General features: G+C 36.3%; 1 protein-coding gene across 1 annotated transcript in view; it reads right to left on the bottom strand.

The window, feature by feature from the left end:
• Positions 1 to 1,953: 1,953 nt before the first annotated feature.
• LOC131988405 (coiled-coil domain-containing protein 162-like) overlaps positions 1,954 to 23,582 on the bottom strand; it is a 22,544-nt gene continuing 915 nt past the window's right edge. Inside the window, exons 3-32 of the mRNA XM_059353510.1 lie at positions 23,122 to 23,439; positions 22,533 to 22,733; positions 21,067 to 21,188; positions 20,755 to 20,983; positions 20,054 to 20,256; positions 19,109 to 19,261; positions 18,344 to 18,437; positions 18,123 to 18,257; positions 17,112 to 17,242; positions 16,738 to 16,849; positions 16,606 to 16,655; positions 16,317 to 16,493; positions 15,144 to 15,255; positions 14,688 to 14,844; positions 14,383 to 14,521; positions 13,336 to 13,489; positions 12,612 to 12,707; positions 12,330 to 12,494; positions 11,996 to 12,195; positions 11,130 to 11,268; positions 10,924 to 11,044; positions 10,264 to 10,373; positions 9,197 to 9,346; positions 8,925 to 8,972; positions 7,585 to 7,755; positions 6,037 to 6,189; positions 5,090 to 5,224; positions 4,330 to 4,482; positions 3,140 to 3,349; positions 1,954 to 2,094 (exon numbers count right to left, since the gene is read on the bottom strand). Coding sequence (XP_059209493.1) covers positions 1,954 to 2,094; positions 3,140 to 3,349; positions 4,330 to 4,482; positions 5,090 to 5,224; positions 6,037 to 6,189; positions 7,585 to 7,755; positions 8,925 to 8,972; positions 9,197 to 9,346; positions 10,264 to 10,373; positions 10,924 to 11,044; positions 11,130 to 11,268; positions 11,996 to 12,195; positions 12,330 to 12,494; positions 12,612 to 12,707; positions 13,336 to 13,489; positions 14,383 to 14,521; positions 14,688 to 14,844; positions 15,144 to 15,255; positions 16,317 to 16,493; positions 16,606 to 16,655; positions 16,738 to 16,849; positions 17,112 to 17,242; positions 18,123 to 18,257; positions 18,344 to 18,437; positions 19,109 to 19,261; positions 20,054 to 20,256; positions 20,755 to 20,983; positions 21,067 to 21,188; positions 22,533 to 22,733; positions 23,122 to 23,439 — 4,479 coding nt within the window. The remainder of the gene's footprint in view (positions 2,095 to 3,139; positions 3,350 to 4,329; positions 4,483 to 5,089; positions 5,225 to 6,036; positions 6,190 to 7,584; positions 7,756 to 8,924; positions 8,973 to 9,196; positions 9,347 to 10,263; positions 10,374 to 10,923; positions 11,045 to 11,129; positions 11,269 to 11,995; positions 12,196 to 12,329; positions 12,495 to 12,611; positions 12,708 to 13,335; positions 13,490 to 14,382; positions 14,522 to 14,687; positions 14,845 to 15,143; positions 15,256 to 16,316; positions 16,494 to 16,605; positions 16,656 to 16,737; positions 16,850 to 17,111; positions 17,243 to 18,122; positions 18,258 to 18,343; positions 18,438 to 19,108; positions 19,262 to 20,053; positions 20,257 to 20,754; positions 20,984 to 21,066; positions 21,189 to 22,532; positions 22,734 to 23,121; positions 23,440 to 23,582) is intronic.

The raw sequence follows: 23,582 nt of genomic DNA, 5'->3' as shown, positions 1-23,582 counted from the left end.
CTGTTTACAAGGTCAAGAAAAAATTACTTTAAAGCTTAATTTTTGAGAAATACACTCTAGTGTGTTTCTGAGGCTCACTCACTGCTTTAGGTCGGTCTATTCTTGTGTTGGAGCGGCTCCTGGATGTTTCTGCTCTCTGGTGTCGTGTGTCTGGAGCAAAGTCCTGCAGTGTGGGGGAGTCTGAGTGGCTGCCCAGCTGCTGCTGACTAGCCCTGCGTGGACCTGAGAAAGAAATGTAACAGTAGTTAATTTACTGCTCCACACCACGGGGCAATACATTACATTATATAATGGAATTTGGAAAGCCATCACAAAAAGTTATGAGTATCTGGATAACATGTTGGCTTTAATTTTATTCCTGAAACGCATGAGCAGCTAGAAGACAAGGTGAAACTTTACAGATTATCACTTTGCTGCTCTGAGATGAAGGTAAGATGAAGAAACGTGACCTGCTGAGGGACTTGTAGCGCTCAATCTGCTGACTGACAGCGTGTAATAAGTCCTGCTTTGCCCTGTGGAGGAATTGAGAGTGAAATGTCAGGTCAATTAATATGAAACAAATGGACAAAGTTTCACAGTTAACCAAACAGCTTGTCCAGCTTCCAGAGAGAAACCACAAGGCTCTATCACATGGGTCTCAAACTTGCGGCCCGCAGGTTGTGGTTCTCGTGACGATATTTTGTGGCCCTCACCTTGATATGAAAGTTTAATGTGAGTTTTATATGAATGGCACGGTGGTGTTGTGTGTGGAAGGTCCCTTTTATTACTTTTTTTGGTAATTTTGTGTCTTTTTAAAATAATTTTGTGTCTTTTTTGGTCATTTTGATACTGCCTCCAGCAGCCCCCATGTAATTAGGGCCTGAGCAGGCAAAGAACTGAAATAAAGGATCTGAATACTTCTTCCACCACTGTCCTTTTTACTTTCCTTTTTTTTTTTACTTTCTTTTTTTATTTATCTATTTATTTATTTAAACTTTTTTTTTCAACTTTTTTTTAAAAACTTTTTTTTTTTACTTAAAAAAAAAAAACTTTTTCTGAGTACTGCGCATGCGCGACCCCGCCGATTACTGCGCATGCGCGGCTTTGCAGCGTACTGCGCATGCGCTGCCCTGCTCCGCAACGCGCATGAGTAGTAAACAGCGGGGACGCGCATGCGCAGTACTCAGAAAAAGTTTTTTTTTTAAAGTAAAAAAAAAAAAGTTTTTAAAAAAAAGTTTAAATAGATAAATAAAAAAAGAAAGTAAAAAGGACAGTGGTGGAAGAAGTATTCAGATCCTTTACTTCAGTAAAAGTACTAATACCACACTGTGAAATGACTCCACTCCGCTCATTTTAACTACCTAATAAAATTTTAAGTGGTTTAATTTATAAAAATGGGTAATAATTTTAAATGTATCATGTTTTTCATTTTAAATCTTGACCTGAAAAGTAATTAAAGCTGTCAGCTAAATGTAGAGGAGTAAAAAGTACAATATTTGCCTCAAAATGTAGTGGAGTAGAAGTATAAAGTTACATAAAATTAACATAAAAGTACCTCAAAATAGAACTTTAAGTCCAGTACTTGAGTAAATGTACAGAGTAAGTTACTTTCCACCATTGCTACCTGCTTCTTCTAACTTATACATATCAGTTAAGAGTCCTCCTTCAGACACTGTATGAGGATTAAAGGGATAGTTTGTGCATTATTATACAAAACTTGGTACAATTATTGTCAATGCCCTCCTGAGGATAACCCTTTAAGGTGGCACTGTGGTGGCAGTCTAATTTCATATTTGGTACAGTGGCCACACTATAACACTTAAGGCAATGAAATTCATAGGGGTGGTATAGACTGGCCCCTGTAACGCACACACCCCGACGGCAGCATGCCCCGACACGCGTGTACTGCGAGGGCCCGTTCAGTACTGCTTGCAGTCCTAGTTTGAGTTTGAGACCCCTGCTCTATCACATCGTCTATCGTAGTTGATGTGTACCTGTCGTAGAGGTGCATCTGGAGAAAGCTGCTTCCATGTCGTTCACCTGGTTCTGCAGTTTGTCCACCCGCTGAAAGGCTTCTTGTTTGATGCTGAGCTCCTGTTGAAGCTGACCCCTCACCTACAGTTGATCGACACAAATACAGCCGAAACAGGAAACACATATTCAACATGTATTTCCTTTACCTTGTAGTTTCAACAACTACTTGATGGGTTACTATGAAGTTTTGTAATAGTAAAAGATCCATGCTCCCAAAAAAAGAAATATTCCTATTTTTGCTGAGTCACAATATACTACGTCATAAAACAGTCTTTTAAAAAGTTTTATTATAGTATGGTGTCATAATTTCATGAAAAATTCATTTTAAATTTTTTACCATTTTTGACAAAAATGATCATGCTATACAGTAGTATGACCTTTTTTTTGAGGGGGTCCTTTTTGGACATCGCATAATATGGTGGGGGGTTTTTTTACTATTTTTGGACAAACTATACTAGCACATATATCAACAGACTATAATTTACCAATTTTGAGCATTTTTAGGCATTTTAAAATTTGACCATTTTTGACAAAAATCGTCATAGTATAGTATGACTTTCATTTTTTTGGACATCCCATAATATGATGTTTTTCTGTCCTTTTTGGGTATATAACCCCTTAAGAATGCTGTGAGATTTCACTGTCAGGATAGTAAATATCATTAAATGGCCAAAGTTTGAGTGGTTGAACATCAAGATTTACTGCTAGTATGTATGTAAATGTTACTTTAAGTCGGCAGAAACTCTGAGGGGAAACACCTACTATTAACGACCGATCTATGAAAACATTACGGAAAAAGAGGGACACCGAAGAGTTTCAGGGGTAACGATGTCAGAAAAGGAATGGTAAAAAAAAACAAAAAAAAACAACTGTCCTTGGCTCCAGCCCCCCACGACCCGAGTGCGGATAAGAGGTTAAGGATAATGAATGAATGAATAATGAATATAGTATGAAATCAAAATTTAATTAAAAAAAAGTCGTAGTGTAGTATGTTGTCAAAATTTCATAAATAAAGTCAAAGTAGTATGATGTTCAAAATATTTAAAAAATAATCGTAGTATAGTTTGAGAACAATACTTCATGAAACACACACACAGACATTCTTTAATGAAGATGGTTTACAGACCTGTCGGATCTGTTTGGCGCTGCGCTGTCGGTGTAACTGGTTCATCCTGCCGTCTCTGTCCAGCTGCTCGCTGAGCTTCCTGAACTGTCTCTCTCTGTCCTCCATGTCCTCTCTCATTTGTTCCAGGCTCTGCACTCGGTAGCTGTCCAGCTCCTGCCTGCTGCGGGCCTCCTGAGCAGACTGATGCCGGGCCACCTGGAGCTCCTCTGTCTGTGTATCACAGGGTAGAGTTAGTGAATTCATCCTGGCAGCTCCATACGGTCTTTGCCTCTAAACATTTACAGTGAAGAGGCTTATATACTTCTTAGGTTCCCAGTCAAGACACAAAAGAGAGAGGGATAGTAACTTTAAATCATTTGAGGATGCATACTTGAGAAACTTCCCTTCACAATAGGTTCAAATGTATAAGGTGCAAGATTTTCCTTAAAAAACAACATCTAGACAGAAAAAATCCTTCTCAACATCAGCTATGACTCACTAGAAGTGCAGTGTGTATAGATACACTGCCCTCTGCCTGTATTTTCCTTTTTTTCTTTTCATTTTGTTTTGTTCCAGTCTTTTCTGGGCATCACCCTTTGGCCGCAAAGCTACAAATACATCGCTGAAAAAACGCAAAAATAGGGAAAAGTTTGTTCCAAAACTAGAGTGAATCTGTGTTTTGCTTTCACTTTTGTTGAGCCGTGGAGGAGGCCAAGTTTGAATGTTGTGTTTGCAAAAAGTAAGCGAGTTTGCCTCTAAGGAATTGTGAATAATTCATTCATTATCCTTAACCGATTATCCGCACTTGGATAGGCGGTTATAAGTGGGATAAGATAATAAGTGGGAACCAATCCTAGCTGACATTGGGCGAGAGGCGGGGTACACCCTGGATAGGTGTATAGATCGATACAGACAATCACGATCTCATTCACTCCTACCGCAAATTAGAGTGCACTAAGTGCATGTTCTTGGACTGTGGGAGGAAGCCAGAGTACCCGGTGAGAACCCACGCTGACACAGGGAGAACATGCAAACTACCACACAGAAGAGCCGCAGGCGGGAGGCGAGAGTGCTAACCACTACACCACCATATAATAATACAATAAGTGAATACTAAATTAATCAAGTTCAGTTATAAGAAGCACTTCAACTCAGATTCTAACCCAGAAATCTGACTGTGTGGCTAGATGTTGATGTTTGACTTCACACACCTTCCTGCTGAGCAGCTTCTTTGTGCTGCTGCACTCGGCCTGACAGCTGCTCAACACCTTCCTCGCGGCCTCCAGCTCCTCCTGCAGGACCACCACCTCCTCCTCCGATGTCATCTTCACCCGGAGGACCTCGCTGCGACAGCTGACCTCCCTCTGGTTACAACAGAACATTTTAAAACTGTGATAGCATGTTTAAACAGGGCTCAGCAATATGGCCTAAAAAATCACACCACACTGATTTATACGACTGTTAGGGCCACATTTAGAAAAAAAAAAATTTATTATGAGATTAAAATCAAAATTACTTACCACTTTATTCTCGTAATTAATTCAATATTTACGACTTTAATCTCGGAATTATTAATTTATTTTTTTGTAAATGTGGCCCTAATACTTTGTCGTAGATTTACGACTTAAACTCACAAATACATAAAAATACTAATCTTTTTTTTTTACTTAAAAAATAAACAACAAAGGAATTAATCACATATTTTTTTGTTTTTATTTTAACAATAAGAATGATTAACTGTTGGGATTATTACAGTGCAATCCTAATTTTGACGTATAAGATATGAAAAAAAAAAACAGGTAAAAACGAACTCAATAATAGTGTTTACTGGAAATAAAGTAAACACAGAGCAAACACAAGCTTTTTATTCTTCATGTTCCCTTTGACTCATCAGGGAATATGTTGCTTTGCTCTCACTGCCTTCCTACAGGGCATGAATTTGATTTGTGAGTATTGAATATTGCTCCTGACCTGCTGAGTTTGAAGCAGCCGTCGGTGCAGTTTCTCCTGGTCGACCGCCTGTCTCCAGCGGCTCAGAGCTTTCTGTTTACAGAGCAGAGCAGTCAGCCGGCTGTTCTCCAGGCTCAACTCGTGGACTTCTTCTTTCTGACAAAACAGGTTGGACACACTGGTGAGTTTAACACGTTACGAATTCAACCCCACTGTTTTTGGAAAGGATGTGATTGGGGGGGCAGTGGATTTTTAAGGTAAACAGTAGGTGCCATAGAAAAGTGGTGTACATCAACTGAAAGCTGGGAACCTGAAGATTAATTTCAGATACAGCTGCTGCAGCCTTTGGGGGAAAACGCTGGCTTTAAAGGGGTAAAATGGTTATGAAAAAATATTTTTTTAAAAGCTGTGTTAAAGGGGAAAAGATTGACAGTCTTAAAACGAATACACTAGTTATTCTATTTTAATCATCACATAAATTAAATAATTCAATCTGAGCATTTAGTTATTGCTTTATTATTGCATTTCTATAGTAAAGATATGTTGTTGTTGTTGGGTTTTTTTACATTTATATATAAAACATATAAAACCTGTTTTTCTGTCTGAATTGTTTTTATTGCTAAGAAGGTTTTAACATACGAGGAATTTGCTGTGGTGTATTAGTGCAAAAAACAACAACAACCCAGCAGCTTAAATAGAACATATGAAGAATAGAAAAAGTCAACATACAAAAAATATAAACAGCAGAAACAATATGTATGTTATAAATGTGCAAGTTTACAGTATTAATGTTGGCGATAGAAAAAAACAACAACAAGAAAACTAGTATGTATGTGCAAAATAAAAAAAATAAAAAGTGCAATATAAGGTGGCTGTGCATTAAGTTTATGTAACGTGTGGAGGGTGGAGGGGGAGTCAGTGGGGGTCTCTGGCCTTGTTGAGGAGACTCGTTGTCTTCCTTTCTGTACCTTTAACTGGGTGAGTGCGAGTCCATCACCGTCCTTGTTGCAGCCGTAATTCTTCTTGAGCGCCATGATTCGGTCCACTCCCTCGCCTCGTATCCTGCTCACCATCTCGCTCACATCCTGCTCCATCTGCTGGCGGTACTCATCCAGTCTGGCCTAAGATACAGTTGGTACCAGCTCAAGGAATTAATAAAATAGTAAATAAGATGGAACTGGATCAAAGCAGCTGCATGAAAAAACATTTTTGAACTGAATTATAGTATTAACCAACAAGTTCTCCAACCTTAACGACTAGAGTAGGTCACTACCAACCATTACGACACATATGTACGTATCCAGACTCACGTTTTACGATAAATCGGTGCATTCTAAAAATAGCACACATGTAGGGTCTGTGGTTGTAAAAAAGGCTGCAGTTTCTGTGGATTTATGTTGTAAAACCACTGACCTAGGTTTAGGGCTGAAAAGAAAACTCCTGGTAGAAGTTATAAAAAACACTTGTATATGTATGTAAATGCCAGAAGTGAAGTAGTTACAAGGGTCATGTGACTACCGCAAGTTACGTAAAAGACATAAGTTACTCAAAAACAAGATTCACGTAACTTATGTTAACAATGTAACTTAAGTTAACAATGTAACTTAAGTTAAAAATCCTTTACTTTGGTTTTCGCACATGGGTGAAAGTCCACCGTTTGATTTTATGTGTGTGGAAAATGGACTCTGTGCCTACATATAATTTGTGGCTGGGAGAATTGAAAAACACTTTACATCTGGAGTGACTGAGATTTTATACCGAAGGTAAGGAGATAACTTTGAAAAAACATGGGACCCAGTATTGAATTATCTTAAAAATGTGAGCTCATATTGGCTATTGTATAAAACCTCACAGTGCAAATGAGTATGTGATTTTGTACATGTCGAGTTCATTCATTTTTTGCTATATTTAGATGTTTTTGTTTATAGTATCCATCTTAACCATGAAATATTGTTGTAATCCAAGATGTGCTGTGTTCTGTATGTTATGTGATCTTTGTTAGGTGTTCTTTTCTTTTCTTTGTTTTGTTTTGTTTCTGTTTGTTTGTTTTGTTTTTTCTCTCTCCCTCTCCTTTTTATTTGTCTCTTAAAAATTAATAAACATATTTCTTAAAAAAAAGAAAGTCCACTGTTTGTTTGACCCATTCTCCCTACAACCTTCAACCGAAGGCAGGAATCTGCCTTCTTAAATCTGCTTCGCCGTCAATCACTACTACAGCGAGATGGTGATGTGCTCATTGCAGCTGATGGTGAAATATGTCAATATAGCTTGTTTTTGGCTGCTTGTACACACGACTTATATTGACATTTTTGAGGGGTAAAACAGGCTGTATTACCAATGTAAGAATTTTCTTTTAATACAAAATTAGTTCAAACAAATTTGGCCATATGCAAAAAAAGCAAACACTCAGAGATGATATGTCTCACATTGCTGCAGATCTGATTAGATTTGTGTGGCGGAGAAAATGACAATATTTACATGATTTGGTGGTTATTTTCGAAGGTAACATTTCTCACCTTCAGCTGGATGCAGGTAGAGAAGAGATGTCGCACCAAAGGGTCGTATCTTTCTTTGAATTTGAGGCTGAGCTGCTCCTCTAGAGTCGTTTTCTCTTCTTCCAGGTGAGCGACTTTTGCCTGCAGCGCTGAGATCTCCAACATCATCCCACGACACACAGCCACAGCCCCCTGTCATACAGCAGCACATTTTCATGTTCTTATCTTCACTTTCTCTGACTTTATCATTTATAATTTTATAATTATTAGATTTTTAAACTCAAAATCAAATTATTCAAAAATAATGATATGTACAATCCATGTGTGAGAAACTTGTAAATTGTGTTTGTTTCTAAGGGAAAACTCAAAATATGAGGAAACTGGTAAATGCAGCAAGTTCTCTAAATCACTTAAACAAAGCCACTTAAGAATGGATCTTAGATAAGAGATAAAATAAGATATGACTTTATTTATCCCGCAGTGGGGAAATTTAGTTGTCACAGCAGCTCAAGATACTGACACATAAATATAGAAAACAGAATAAAGAATATAAACAATAAGACATATACATACATTATATACACATTATATACATGCATTTCTGCTATCTGGCATTTATTATTAATATATATTTTGTGTGTTTGTTTTCCTGACATTTTTACAGATATTGCACATTGGAGAAAACTAAATAAATTAAAGAAAAAAAATATATATATATATTTGAATCTGTGGTTATGCATGAGGGCTATTGTTTATTTTTAGAAATCCATCTGTTTGCCTTGATTTTAAGAAAAAACTATATTAAATCTACCTCATGAAAAATATTATATTTTCTTAATAAGAAAGCATTGTCCAAATACTGTGCATGATTTCTTCTAAGAATTGGCGAGATACAGACACTTTATTAGTTTATACTGTGTGTGTCACCAAGATTTATTTCCTTCTGCATTAAACGGCAAATTGAGCCCCACTTTTGTGGTTAAAAAAAGTTCCTTTGAGTAAAACACTTCAACAACAACAAAAATCCACAAAGCAGCTCAGCACAAATCAAAGTGAGTCATTGAAAATCTCAGATGAAGTTTAAATTCACTTTAACTCACATTACATAAACATAAACATCTACAATTTTATGACAACTGGACAGACTTCATCTTCTGGGCCATGATTGAAAGCTTTACAACGGCCACTCAACTAACCTTGTTGTGAGACTGTTTATGTTGAACTGTTTCATTAAAATATTTAGTATCTTTTGTTATTATATATGGTTTATATATTTATTTTTAATGTTTATATGTTATTAATTTAAAAAATATATATTTTTATTTATGAGCCACACAGTCATTCATAATTACAGGTGTTACCTCTTTGTGAGAGTCACATCTCTGAGAGTCCGTGAGATTCCTTAAATCCTGAGGTTAACGGATAAAATCACAATTAACTGACAATTAACAATTAACAGTACAAACAATTTCACATGGGCTACTAAAACACCTGCAAGCCTTTCCAGGCAAAATAAATCCTTATATATTAGAATTAAAACCTTGCCAAAGTTCATTCTAAAAAAGAGAGCTCTCCATAAACAGCCAATAAAATACACTGTATTGTGTGATGAGGTGATGGTCTCCACATGTACCTGTTCTCTCTGGTGCAGCAGCCGAGTCTCCTGCTGCAGGATTTGTTCGTAAAACTGCGAGTAGAGCAGGAAGCTGCTGCGCTCTCGCTCCATCAGAGAACAGCCGAGGTGAGTGAGACTCTGCTGGAGGCGATCCTGAGACACTCTCAGCTGAAACACACAAAGACTCAGGAGGCTTATAACTCAGCATGGACACTTCTGAAGCATTTTAAGAGAGGGACAGAAATAATCTTTTTATCATGAGTGGAGCTCTTAGTAAACATTCAGTACAACACATACAGGTGCATCTCAATAAAGCAGAATATCAAGAAAAAGTATATTTCCAGTAGTTCAAGTCAAATAGACCCAACCAAGTATTGAGTCATATAGATGGACATACTTTTCAGAGGCCAACATTTCCATATTAAACATTCTTTTTTTAATTTGTCTTTTGTAATAATCACAGTTTTTGAGACACTGAATTTTAGGTCTTCATTAAATGTAAGCCATAATCATTATAATTAGAAGAAATCCAATAAATTAAGACATGGAATATTTCATTCTGTGTGCAATAGATCTGTATAATGTGTTATTTCCACTTTTTTAATTGAATTACTGACATAAATAAACTTTCTATGATATTCTATTTTATTGAGATGCACCTGTAATGAAGTTTGCATGACTGTGCTATGTTTGGTGGTACTTTGGCAGATCTGTAATATGTTGATATATTGCATTGGAAATCAAGATTAGGTAATAATAATTGATGCTATTCACATTTTTTTCCTGATGAACCACAAAGGCCACAGACGGGGTCTGAGGAACGGCCGTTCTGGACTTAATTAATAATTAATTAATTAATTAATTTCCTATTGGTCAGTCCGCCCCTGTTCACAGCATCCCATCCTCTTGGAATCAGGGTTTAAACCCTATTGTACTGTTCTTACAAAATACAATAAAACTCTGTTGACTTTTATGCTTTTTGGCACCAAAATCACAACATCAAGAGTACACTACAGTGAGATTGAAATGCTTTTGGTGTGTTTTAGCAGAAGTGATGTAGAAACAGAAGCCGTATGAATGTGTACCTGTCCCTCTGCCTCTTCAGCTCCGTCCATCAGCTGCTGGATGAACGTCTCCACAATCTGCGGCCGCTCAGGGGACAAACTGTACTTCAGCGGGGCTTTCTTCCACAGCTCTGACCACACACAGAATATTTTTTATGTGATATTCGTGTTAAATTCATGCTCAAAGGTAGATTTACTGTGTTTCTTTGGCACCTGTAGGTAGGGTTGTCAAAAGTATCAATACTTTTTTGAGTATACGTATCCAGATATGATACTCATTTTCAAAAGTGTCGATGAAAAGTGTTATTTTCTCTCTTGAAGTCCCAGAATGAAGCAGAGAAAAGTCGACTTATCAAGCTTGCCTAATATTGTGCACAGCATACAAAATATTGCTCTAATTGTTATTGTTTATTGTATTTATTTATTTATTGCACTACCTCAGACCTGAAGCTTGTTATCATAGTTGCAGTTTCTTTTTGAACAACTGTTTTTTATTATAAATATTTAACCTGTGGTTCTGTTCATTTTTACATGTTGCATTCTTCTTGTTAATAAAAATATTTCTGTTAAATTTTGGGGTCTTTGTTTTTATCCTTGTGGTATCAAAAATGGTATCGAGTATCGAATATCTTCCTGAATATCGGTATCAAGTTGAAAATGTTAGTATCGTGACAACCCTACCTGTAGGGAGGCGTGTGTCCTGTCGAGTTCTCTCTGAAACCACCAGCGTCAGCTCTCTGGTAATCCTCCTCTGCACCGCTCGGATCATGTCACACTCGGTGCTCTCCAGCAGTTTGTGAAGCTGAGAGAATGACAGTGGAAGGTGATGAGGACTTGTTATAAATGCACAAGACAATATTTTTTGCAGTCAGGAAGTCGTACTGTACCTGCCAGGCTTTGACATCAACCTCTGAAGCTCCAGGAGGAGGAAGGAGAGACTGGCTGCCAGAAATTAACACCTCATAATCCCGCTCCGTCCCCATGTGTTGAGCCAGAGATCTCATACTGGGGTAAAAGATTTCAGCTCTGCAAATCAAATGCAGACGATTTAAATATGGGGTTAAAGTATATATACAGAATAGTGCATGTTAAATTATTTAGGCACAAGATGAAAGTAAAGAGCTCCAGTTGTCATGAAATTGAAAATGTAGGGATACAGTTTTAAGGGTAAAAAACAAGAAAAAAAAAAAAAAAAGGGTAAAATTTCTCTTCAATCGCCAAGTCCTTAAAATATTATTCAAAAATATACAACGGCCACTAAATGGACCTTGTTTGTGTTGAACTGTTTCATTACAATATTCAGTATCTTTATTATATTTAGTTTACATATTTATTTATTTCTAATCTTTATGTTATTTATCTATTTTTATTTATTTTATTATGTATGTATTGTTTATATTTGTATTTATATTTATATATTAACACGTTTCATCGTCTAGGAAAAATATTTTCAAATTATTTTTAATATTTAACAATAAAAAAAAATATTTTTTTAATATTATAATAGAATCATAATATACTTCAATATTAGAATTATAACTATATATATTTTTTGAATGCATTTTTCTCCCATTTAATAATAAAACTGTGAAACTATATTTGTTATTTATTTTTTATTTATTTATTATAACTTTAATAAAGAGACAAAAGAGCAGAAGAAAAAAAAATTAAGAATTTTTGGAACACTTTTATATTGAAGCAGCCACTGAAACAGATAGATAAATAAAGTAATTATAATAAAATCCTTCAGTACCTGTAGAGTTTCACAAACTGCTGATACAAACTGGGCGTCCTGAACGTTTGAGCTCCCAGACGTCTGTGCGCCCAGCTCTCCTTAAACACCTGCAGCTGCTTCGTCAGCAGGAGGAAACCTTTCAGCACGGACTGAACTCTGATGACTGGATCCTGAGACAGAGTGGACACACAAGTCGTTTTCTTTTCTTCTTCGTCCTCCTAAAACAAACACAAAACACAGTTAGTGTGACATAATGTGACAGACTGTAACAGAACTGAACCGTTAGTATTCACAGATAGTACAAGCTGTCTTGTTCACCTGCTTAACCGTGAACTTATAAACAGTGTTTTACTTCATCAGGTTTTCCATCGTGCAGAAGGTCATCCTTGTTGCCATGGAGACGGACAGGCTCAGCCTCTCCTCCACTGTTCAGGACGTCCTCCAGCAGCAGAGACACGCCGAGGAGCGCCGCGTTGGCCTGCAGCCTGCTGCGGTCGCTCAGACCGCTCACACACAGCTGCAGAACAACACAATCAGCTGTTTGTTGTTTATGCATGTCTGCATTGTCTATGGAGAAATCTTTTTAGTTTTGCCAGCCTTAGCTCACACCATTAACAGGCAAAAACATGTTAACCTGCATGCAGTATTCGATGGGAGGGACGTCCCAAACATCCAGAGGGAACGATCCATGACAGGCCATGAAACTCCTCCATGGAAACAACCTCTGTGCCTGCAGAAGAAACAACAAGAGTCAAACAAAAATGCTACATTTACACTCATTATGACATGTTTTTACATTTTAAACTGATAATTGACATTTGTCCACTGCTACAATGCATCAAGACCAACCAAGGTTATAATAGTTTTAGATTTTTCATTATTTTTTAGTATTAATTTCGTTGTGATTTTTTTTTTTTTCAAATTCAGTCAGTTTTAATTAGTTATTCGTTTTAGTGTTAGTTTTAGTTTTTTTGTAATGGGGTATTTGTTGGGTGCGAGATTCAAAAAGTATCACAATAAATTGTGTCTTTATTTCCTTTGCCTTATCCATCTTAGTCTAAATAAGGTTATTAACTCTTACAGCTCCAGGTCTTTTGAATTTTGGTTTGAGTGAAGTGCTGAACTTTTTGAAGTCAATCGACTCACAGTCGTGTAGACATCCCAGTCTCAATAATCATATTAACCAATGTGTTCCTGTATGAAAAGAGTTGAAAAAAGACGAAAACGAAGGACATTTTCACTCTAGTTATCTTTAACTCTAGTTTTTATTTTCATTTCAGTTAATGAAAATGTTTTTACAGTTCTATTTTTTTGTTATTTTATTAGTTTTCATTAACTATAATAACCTTGACACCAACCTGATGTCCGTGAGTGTCCAGTGGCGGAGGAACAGGCAGCATGAGACTGAAGACGTCGGTCTGGATGCTGTCGCTCAGCGGAGGGAGGGCGGACGCCATGTTGTCACTCACACTCCGGTAAGAAGCAACGTCACCAGAGGAGAGGAACACCTCTCTGAAACAGGACAAGGAAAAGGCTGACCATTTCATTATCTTTCCTTTATTAGAGAGTAAAGAGAAAAGAGAGGAAATGGCCTTACTACAACCAATGACTGGGGAAAAAATGTTTTAAAACTTTGTTACTATCAGGTCTGTATGAAAATCAATCAGAATACTGTAGGATCCTTCAGCAAGAAGGAAATGGGATGATAGGAAGTTAAATCGGGAAAAATGTAAAGCTTTGTTTAATTTTAAATTTGCTCCTTGCACGGTGTGTTCACTTGTGTGTAAAAAGGGATGAGTTAAATGCAGAGGATGAATTTACCCATTGTAGGATTAATAAAGTAAAAATAATAATAATTTAAAAAAAAAAATTACTCTGGACTGTGGTTTTGTGGCCTGGAAGAAAAACAAAGGTTTTTATTTATTTACAAAAAATGTAATAAAGGATTACTGGGAAGAATTGATGATCCAAAAGGCCAAAGAGAGAAGGTAAACTATGGAGTCATAGGAGTACTATAAAATAAAAAAGTATAAAGTAAATAAAATAAAGACAAATAAATAAAATAATAAATAACTATAATAATATTTTTATTAGAATTATATACTAAGTATATTCTTGTAGATAAGATAATTATTAGCATTTTCATTTTTTCCTATTTCTATTTTTATAAATTAAGATATTTTTTATATTTTTGAAAAGATGTTAATTTATTGAGTATAAATAAATAAAAAATTCTGTATATATATATATATATATATATTTTTTTGTCATTAGTTTATTTCTAACCCTTTATTTCCCTATTCTCCCTATCGCAAAAATAATGTGTGGTATAAAGTGAGTGAGAAGAGGAAGAGAAAGGTGAAATTGATCCATTCTGCTGCACTATGTCTCTCCTCTCCTCTGACCTGATGAGGAGTCTCACTGCGGAGTCAAACTGCAGCAGGAGGACCTGCCTGCGCAGCTGCAGCAGACGGCCCACAGACTCCGGGCCGCTGGGATCAGACAGACGGTCGACCTGACGCTGGATCTCCAGCAGCTCTGCACCTGTACAGCACAGGAGAAATCATGAATGTGATTTTTATTACCTGCTGAGTGTTGCAGTCAGTGTTTCCCAGCTGAGATTCAATAAATGTTCTTATCTGATCATGAAAACTGTAATATACTGTAGTTAATATATTATACAGAGGCAGGTGTGATGCTTTGTACCTACCGATGCCTTCAGTGCCTCCCCAGTCAGCTGACAGTGAGCCTGATGCGTTACAGGAGTTTTCAGTGTTTCCCAGTCTGGAGAAACTAACCAGGTAATAAATGATGTCATGAAGAGCTGAAACTATCTGCAGAGTGTGATGGAGAGCTGCAGGACACACCTGTTGACATTTAAAACAAACAGTGGAGCAAATTACTGGCGAACAGTTCAAGAAAATTAATTTCAGAAGCTAAAGGTTATGTGGAAAGTCCATTAAAGACACCTGTATAGTTTAGAACTTTTTAATAATGTTTCTCTTCCATCTAGATGTGACCCAGAAGGTTTAAAACACTAAAATATGTCATATAAACACAGCTCTACCAGCTCTGTGGTACACCTAGGCATTTAAAAGAAGTGCAAACAGCCTCATGTGTTGTGCTGCTGTATTAATAGTGTCACTGACGACTTAAAGCGCCTCACCGAAATATTTTTGAACACGTGCAATACTTCAGAGAAGTGGGGGATGTACCACAGGTTGAGGAGGGTTTTTCCGTCTGCAGACAACAACTGCTGCGGCCGACGCTGAAAGTTCCTGTCAGAAGAGAAAAGGTGTGATCAGACTCTCAGGTGCCGACTGAAGAAACAGAATATACATCTTTGTAATTTTAAAACCTTTTCTGCCTTTTTTAATGTTAGTAACTCCTGACTCTAAACCACAATGATCTATTTTTCAACCTTTAAGATCTGACACCAAGAGATCTGAAACATAATAAGACTTTTTTTTTTGCACACATAGATAATATAGATGTAATTATGGCTCTCCATAGTCTTGACATGTCATACCAGTGTAATATTATCAACATGTGTTTCTGGTGTTTTTCTATATGCATTTTATGGTAAATAAAAAACTCTCCCATAAACCTCAGCTCTACATGTTCTACGTGTTTCTGTATTCTTGTATTACGTGTGTTATATAACACACATAACACACATTTGGGGCTGTAACTAATGATTTTCATTAGCTTTTATTATCAGTGAATCAGTTAGGGCTATTAAAAAATGTCAGATAATAATAAAAATATTGAAAAATGTCTGTTCCAGTTTCTCATAGTCCTGGTTGATGTTTTTAAATATCTTGCTTGTCAGACCAAAACCCAAAGATATTCAGTTTAATATGATATAAAACTGAGGAAATAAGGAAGTCTCTGGAGGATGAAATTTGATTTTTTTTTTTTATTGCTATTTTTGTATGGAAAATGACTTTAACGCTTGTCAAAATAGTTGACTAAATATTTTTCTGTTGATTGACTAATCGTTGAAGCTTTACATACATGTTTAGTGAGTCGGCAGGCGATTATTATGAATAATATGTGTAATAATAATATTTACATATGTGTAAATATTTTCTGGTTTGTATACTGTATGTCTATATATATATATATATATATATATGTTTCCTCTTGGAGATTTTGTTTATAGGGTGTTAAATTTAAGTTGAAAACATTTCAAGTTGGCCACACTGACTGACTGTTGTCTGTATAAATATGCATGTGGATTTGAGTTTGTGTGCAACCATTGCTCATGTGATGTTCACACAGTGATTTTTGTTTTTTGCACATTAATAACATAATTAATAATTCAGGTTGTTTGTACCTGGGGTCAGGAGAAAGGTTCACTCCTGAATCCAAAATGTCTTTGGGCTTTCTGGCTTCACCAATCATGAAGTGAGCCTGACGGACGGAGGGGAAGTCGTCCAAAAGGAGCGTCAGACTGTAGTAATATGAGAGAATCTGTGCTCTCACACAATACTGAGATATCTGTGTGCTGAATCTGTGGGGAAAACACAGAATTAACCTCCAACATGCTGCTATTAAAGCTACATAGACATACAGGGTAAAAGTTGTCTTGACAAAAGGAATGCAGGTGTTTTTCATGCACATACTTCTTGAGAAAGTCGATTATGAGCCCCCTCTTGATCTTTGCTGCTTCCTCCTGCGGTGTGGGAGAAATTAATTTTACTTCACAGGCAGACAATCACATTTATCATCCGGCTCAGCCACTGTGTGATACTCACTGGGGTTTTTATGAGACCCCCCACGGCCTGTTTCTTCTTCACAAATGAATTCAGCATCTCGTCACGCAGACCCACTTTTTCCAGCTGGATGGACACAAAAGCTTCCATCAGCCTGGAGAAACAAACAAACAGGACTGTTTATAACTGGAAGACCAACAGCTTGGCTGTATACAAGAAGGGTCTATCTATCTATCTATCTAACTATCTATCTATCTATCTATCTATCTATCTATCTATCTATCTATCTATCTATCTATCTATCTATCTGTCTATCTGTCTGTCTGTCTGTCTGTCTGTCTGTCTTTCAGAGAGTTGGCACTAAATCTGCTGTTAATCATCTGCAGTGTAATTTGTTCTTCAGTGGGGGAAATTACCTCTCCTTTGTGGGAGTTTTTGTGGAGCCTCTGGAGGGTGAAGAGTTTGATTTTTCCTGCAGGTTGTTAGTGTCGCCTCCAGATTTGGAGTCAAGTTTGACATCTTTATCAGAATGACGAGCGACTTCACTCTGAGAATAAAATGGAAAACAAAATGAGTGAACCTGACATATATAAAAAGTACTTAAATTAAATTTAAATTAGAGACCGACAGATATGTCGGTTGACAGGTTTGTCAGAAGATATTGGCCAATCAAAGACATATCAGTATTGGTCTATAATGTTGTCTGATATGTGCTGTTATGGAAACTTTTTTAACACAATATAAAATGCAAAAAATGCTGATGGCGTGATTTAGAAATGTTGTTGGCTATTAATTTTGTCATTCTTTTTTTTAATAGTCAGCAATTGACTGAAACTGAACAGTATGTTGTTTATTTAGCTATTTATTTCATTCCTATCTATTCTTTATTTTTTTCAGTTATCATTTATGTTCTCTGGGTACATTAGCAGAGTGGTGAATAATTGGTGCACAATCCGCATAAAAAGGTCTGTTTTCCTTTTTTTAATTAAATTAACTATATCAGCCACCATATCGGGCATCAAAGAATTTTCTCCCTGTTAAAATTAGTATCAGCATTGGTCTCAATAATCGCATATCAGTCTGACTGTAGTTAAAGCATGTTCAATACCAGTGTTGGAAGGAGTGTTCAGATCCTTTAATGTATTGCTAAAAGAAGCAATACATTAATGTAAAAATACTCCATTGAAAGTAGAAGGGCAGACCCATATTGAAGCTACTAAATGCCTTTAATGTGATAATATACATTTTTGCAGAATGTATTTTTATATTTTCTAATTATAAAATGACTTGTTTTTTTAATCATATATAGTTCCTCATAGCAGTATTTTGTATTTTATTCTGATACTTTTAAATTAACAGTATTTGTTCCCTCTGAAATGTAGTGAAGTGTAAATATAAATGTACTTCATCACTGAACAAACACAAACCTGATCTGAAGACGTCTGACTCTGTGTCCAGTGACAGAGACAAACCAGCTTCACAGCACTAATCAAAGCGTTCTTCTGTGTCACCTGACAGGCCAAAGACACCTGCAGGTTTTCTGTACTCTGTCTGTTCATGAGCTATGGAGAGGAAAATGAAAAAAAAACCAGTAAGCAATAGCTTGATTTACCATTCTGTTTAGTAACAGCGTTTAAGTTCAACGTACATGAATAACTGCCTCCTCTGAGCTGAAACTAAACCTCCCGATCTGGTTCTCATCCAGCTCCTGGATGCTCAGCGGCAGGTGAGACGGGTTGAACCTGCAGCAACACAACACTTTAAATACCATGCAAGCATGCTTCACTGCTCTTATATAAAAGCAAAAATGATAGAGCTCACATGGAGAGGAAGAGCATGCATATCATGCAAAGAGTATTTCTGGATGGCCCGTGAGAAAAATCCTAACAACTGTTTCATGTTAACCCTCTGAAATCTTGGGCTTTCATGTCCGTTAAAAAAATCTGTTAGAAAATCTTTACCATGCCATGTTGGAATCAGTTTTTTTCAGCACAACCTCACCTATATGTCCTGGTAATTAATATTTTACTTTGACTTACTTGATCAAAATTTTAAACCCAAAAGAAACAAATAAAAACATAAAATCTGATCTTGAAAATGATGTTTCACACATAGAAATGTACATGTTGCAAATATGAACACAGGTTGTAATATAACATTTAACAGGTAAAATGAGGATAATATCTAGTTCTTTATTTTTATATTAAATATATTTGACATTATCTCCGGTTTTACTTGGCCGAATATCATCAAAAACAATCTGGTATGGAGTTTAAAGCCAGAAATTTAGAGGGAAGCTGATGGCTGAAGGCTCGACGTTGGCTTCATTTTTATGTCTGCAGGTTGTTTCTAGGACTCCAGAGGGCTAATAAAGAACATGTTGCAGGTGAGAGGCCTCAGTGTAGTTATTTACCTGTCCACAGAGCTGTCGTCCTCCAGTATCGCTGTGATAAAAACAGGCCTCTGCTCTGCTTTGTCTTTCTGCTCAGCGACCTCAAACTGCACTGGTCGCAGATAAAGGTGGAACTCGTCAAAGCCGAGCTCAGACGCCACGTTTCTGTACAACCTGTGAACAATTATTGAAGGTTACAGTCTGACATGAAGCTGAACTGGATCATTTCTGCACTGACAGTGATTATACCAGACAAACATATGACTATCTTCTACCTGGAGTTGTGAGTGTGCCACTGGAACGTGTCCATAGATTTACATTTTAACTAATAATAGTTATTTTATCACAGGAGGCTGATTAACTATTGACTTCTGACCTCCAACAAAAAATTATGCAGTTGTTTTGGTTTTCTGCAACAATATTAATATGGAGTCATGGGAGTGCCATAAAATAATCTGTAAAAGAATAGGAAAATAAATATGAAAAAATAAGGAGGAATAAATAAAAATGCGGATATATATATAAATAACAATAAAAAAATAAAGACAAATAACAAAATATAATAAAGTGCAAGTTTTTTCATTCATCACAATTATTTGTTTATTTCTGTTGATATTTATTAATATTAAAGTTTTAATAAATAGTCAAATAGTTAAAAAGTTGTTTAGTTTATATAAAGGACTATTTTTTTCAGCATTTTAAAAAAAATCTTTTATATAATGTAATTAATTAATTAATTTGTACCACTTTATTTTTCCTTATTTGTCTCCACATGTAATTCTTCTTTTATTAATCTGTCTTATATTTCCAATTTTTTATATATACTTATATATTCTTTATGATTATTTCCTCATTCTTACAGATTAATTCCGTCCATCCCTCTCTCTTTATCTGATAATGTAAAAACAAATGCACAGATTGCTTTGAAAATCCCCATTTCTCTCTGTGTGAGTGTGGAGTCTTAACTGAGCCAGATGTGCGGTCTCTGAGGCCGACTCCAGCAGACGGTGGCGGATGGTGACGAGCTCCAGAAGTTTGGAGAACGTCTCCACCGCGTACAGCTGTTTCTCTCTTCCCTGCGTCATGTCCTTCTCCTCTGCAGATCTCACCAGCAACAGCCCCACATTTTGGACCATATTCGGGTCTTCAAAAAACACATCTGAGAACAACTAATAGTGGAGAAAAAACTTGAAAAAATTTGCCTCATTATTATATTTAACCCTCCTGTTATGTTGCAGGTCAAATTTATCCATTTCGAAGTTTAAAAATAGTTAAAAGTAATTTTTCATTAAAAAATAAAATAAATAAAAATTAAAAATAAAAAAATGTATCAAATCAAAGTCATGTAAAACCATTGTATTTTATATGTAGGTCTTTCCAATGTACATAAAAAAAAGTTTTAACATGCACTTTTTAAGAAAAACGAGTGAATTATCCTCATTGAACCATGATCTGTGAGAGGAAAAGAACACCATTGCACTAAATATTGATTTAAATGGTTAGTAATTGAGTTAATGATTAAATATTAACAATGTTTATTGAAATTTTTTAGTTTCTGACATTTTTGGATAATTAAACATGCCCCGGGTTATTGCTGTTCCTGAGAAAAAGAACAAAACAGGAAGGTTAAATTGATTTTAATAGATTGTGGGTAAAAAAAAACTTACATCCTTCTGTATCTGAGAGCTGTAGGAGGCTCCGGGTGAAGCCAGGTGGTTCCAGCTCTGCAGGGCCTGCTGCAGGAGCTTCTGTCGCAGCGTGAGTTTGTCAGCGCTGCTCGTGGCTCGGTGCAGCTGACAGAGCTCTGTGTGAGCCTCAACTAAACTGTGATAGACTGCAGAAGCCAGGCAGAGGGACGGATGGACCTCCAGGAGGAATGTGTTCATCAGTGCAGGGCTGCAAACACAACACAAGAAGGGAAACATGGAGGTATTAAGATCCTCAAAAACCAGAGTAGTTAAGACTTTTTATTTACTTGCCTGCTGCCTCCAAGTGAGACCAGATGTTTGGGAACGTAGTTTGGTGGAAGGCCAAAGTCATGAACGGGGCCTTTGCGGTCGTCTCTCCAGATGCGTTGGAGGTACTGCCGCTGGTTCTCAATCTGATGAGGAAAACAACACAATCTGTCACAACATGCAGGCTGAAGGTCAAGACAAAACTATATCAGGTGTGTTAGTTTCCAAGAGGAAATTTTAAACATATTTAAACACATAAGATTGGTTTATTGTTTGATTTTTTTTAAACAACTTTTAAGTATATAAGTAAAATGTTCGTCAATTACCTTTGTTTCCATGACTAACAAGTAACGAATGCAGGACTTCTACTTGTAGTGGAGTCATTTCACAGTGAGGAGCTAGTACTTTTACTGAAGTAAATGATCTGGATACTTTTCCATCAATGCTGAAAACCAAATTATTCCTACTTTATGGGCGACCGTGTATATTTACCTACCAGGTAAAAAACTTTTAATAAGTATATAAGTAAAATGTTCTTCAATTACCTTTTTTTCCATGACTAAGAAGTAACTTAACACAAACACTGACTATATCTACACAGAGAACACTAGAGGAGACAAAACATTATTGAAATGAAGATTGAAATGTTATTAAAATACATTTAAAATCTGATCACTAAAAAACACAAAACTGTCAACAGGTTTGATTGACTAAATTAGACTAAATGTCAAACTTTTAGTAAACTAAAACATGACCGAATGATCTGCTGATTAGTTTATTACCAGTGGTAGAATGTAACTAAGTACATTCACTTTAGTACTGCATTTAAGTACAATTTGGAGGTGCTTGTACTTAACTTGAGTATTTAAATTTTATGTAACTTTATACTTCTATTCCACTACATTTAGAGGCAAATATTGTACTTTTTACTCCACTACATTTAGCTGACTGCTTTAGTTACCTTTTAAGGTCCAGATTTAACATAAAAACATGATACATTTCAAGTGATTAGCTATCTTTATAAATGAAACCTCATAACAGCATATTAATCAGTTAAAATGAGCCATATCTTAGGAAAATTAACATAAATGCATCAATAATAATAATAATAATAATAATACAATAATATATTTAGAATATAAATAACAATCTGAGTGGGTCCATTCTGCATTAAGAGTAGTTTTACTTTTGATACTTTAAGTACATTCTGATGCTGATACTTTTGTACTTTTACTTCACCTATAAAAGGCCATAAATTATTGAAACATGTCCATCTAGACTTCACAGAACCCAAAGGGGAGTCTTATTATTGTTTGTATTGTGCAACCAACAATAGAAAAATAAAATATATAATTTATTTTATATAATATGACGAAGAAGCCTGAACCTGAAAATATTTGTCTGAGATTATTAACCGATTATCAAAATAGTTGCAAATATGTATGTAAATATGTACATTCTGCACATGCAACATGAACACAATCTTTCACCTGATTGTCCAAAATGTCTCTGATGAGCTGCTGGTGGCTCTGCAGGCAGCTTATCTCAGCTCTGTAGACCTGAACAAAGTAATCCTGGTCCAGGTCCAGGTGTGGCCGTCTGTGCATGATGTCAGTGATGACTCCAGCCAACGCAAACCTCTCCTCAGTCCCGGCTGCATGCTGGTAGGCCTCAAAGTAACAGTTCAAGAGCTGGAGAACGGAAGGAGAAAGAAAAAGTTAGAAAGGAAAAGAAACACCATAGTTTGTTGATAATTAGCATAATGTGTCCAAAAAAAGAAACAAAACATAGAAAAACAACAACATGATAGTATAACAAGTATAGCAAGTAAAAAAATCGGCACACCACAGTAAGATGAAAAAGTACAAAATCATCATGCATTTTGTCCAAAAATGCCACACACAATAAAATGGCATAAAATAATCTGTTGATAAATGTGACAGCATAGTTTGTACAAAAATGTAAAATACATAAATAATACACTTTTTTTTAATTATTATTTTCCCTTGGGGGCCCCCTAGTGGCCACAGGGCCCTAAGCAGTCCCTCAGTTTGCCTTGGACCGGCTCTGTCTCTGTACCTGCACTTTGCTCTCCAAAAACTCCGTCTCACACGTCCACAAGTCGAGCAGCACCGCCACACGGTCCACATCTGTCCCGGCCCAGCTGTGGATATCTGCTCTCTCTGCTTTTCCCATTTTCTTCATCCTGTCTCTCCGGATGAAATGTGAGCCGAGCAGAAGGAGCTCGTCCTCCAGCAGCTCCAGGTCCTTCAGAGCAGCGTCGTACATGATGTAGAAGCCTCTCTGGTCCTGAGTGTGAACGATTCGCTCCTCTGAGCTGTAAAAATCATGAAGGTTCTCCACTTCTGCAAACTCCATGAACTCTGAGCAGTGGACCTGAAATAACAAAGTAACAAAGTCACAGACTGTATTCATGCAAACATTAAAGCTCTTTTTTTCCATGACTAACAAGTAACTTAACACAAACACTGACTATATTAACACAGAGAACACTAGAGGGGACAAAATATTATTGAACT

The sequence above is a fragment of the Centropristis striata genome, chromosome 16, assembly GCF_030273125.1.
Source record: "Centropristis striata isolate RG_2023a ecotype Rhode Island chromosome 16, C.striata_1.0, whole genome shotgun sequence".
NCBI classification, from domain to species: domain Eukaryota; kingdom Metazoa; phylum Chordata; class Actinopteri; order Perciformes; family Serranidae; genus Centropristis; species Centropristis striata.
This window is presented reverse-complemented; position numbering and strand designations above follow the sequence as displayed.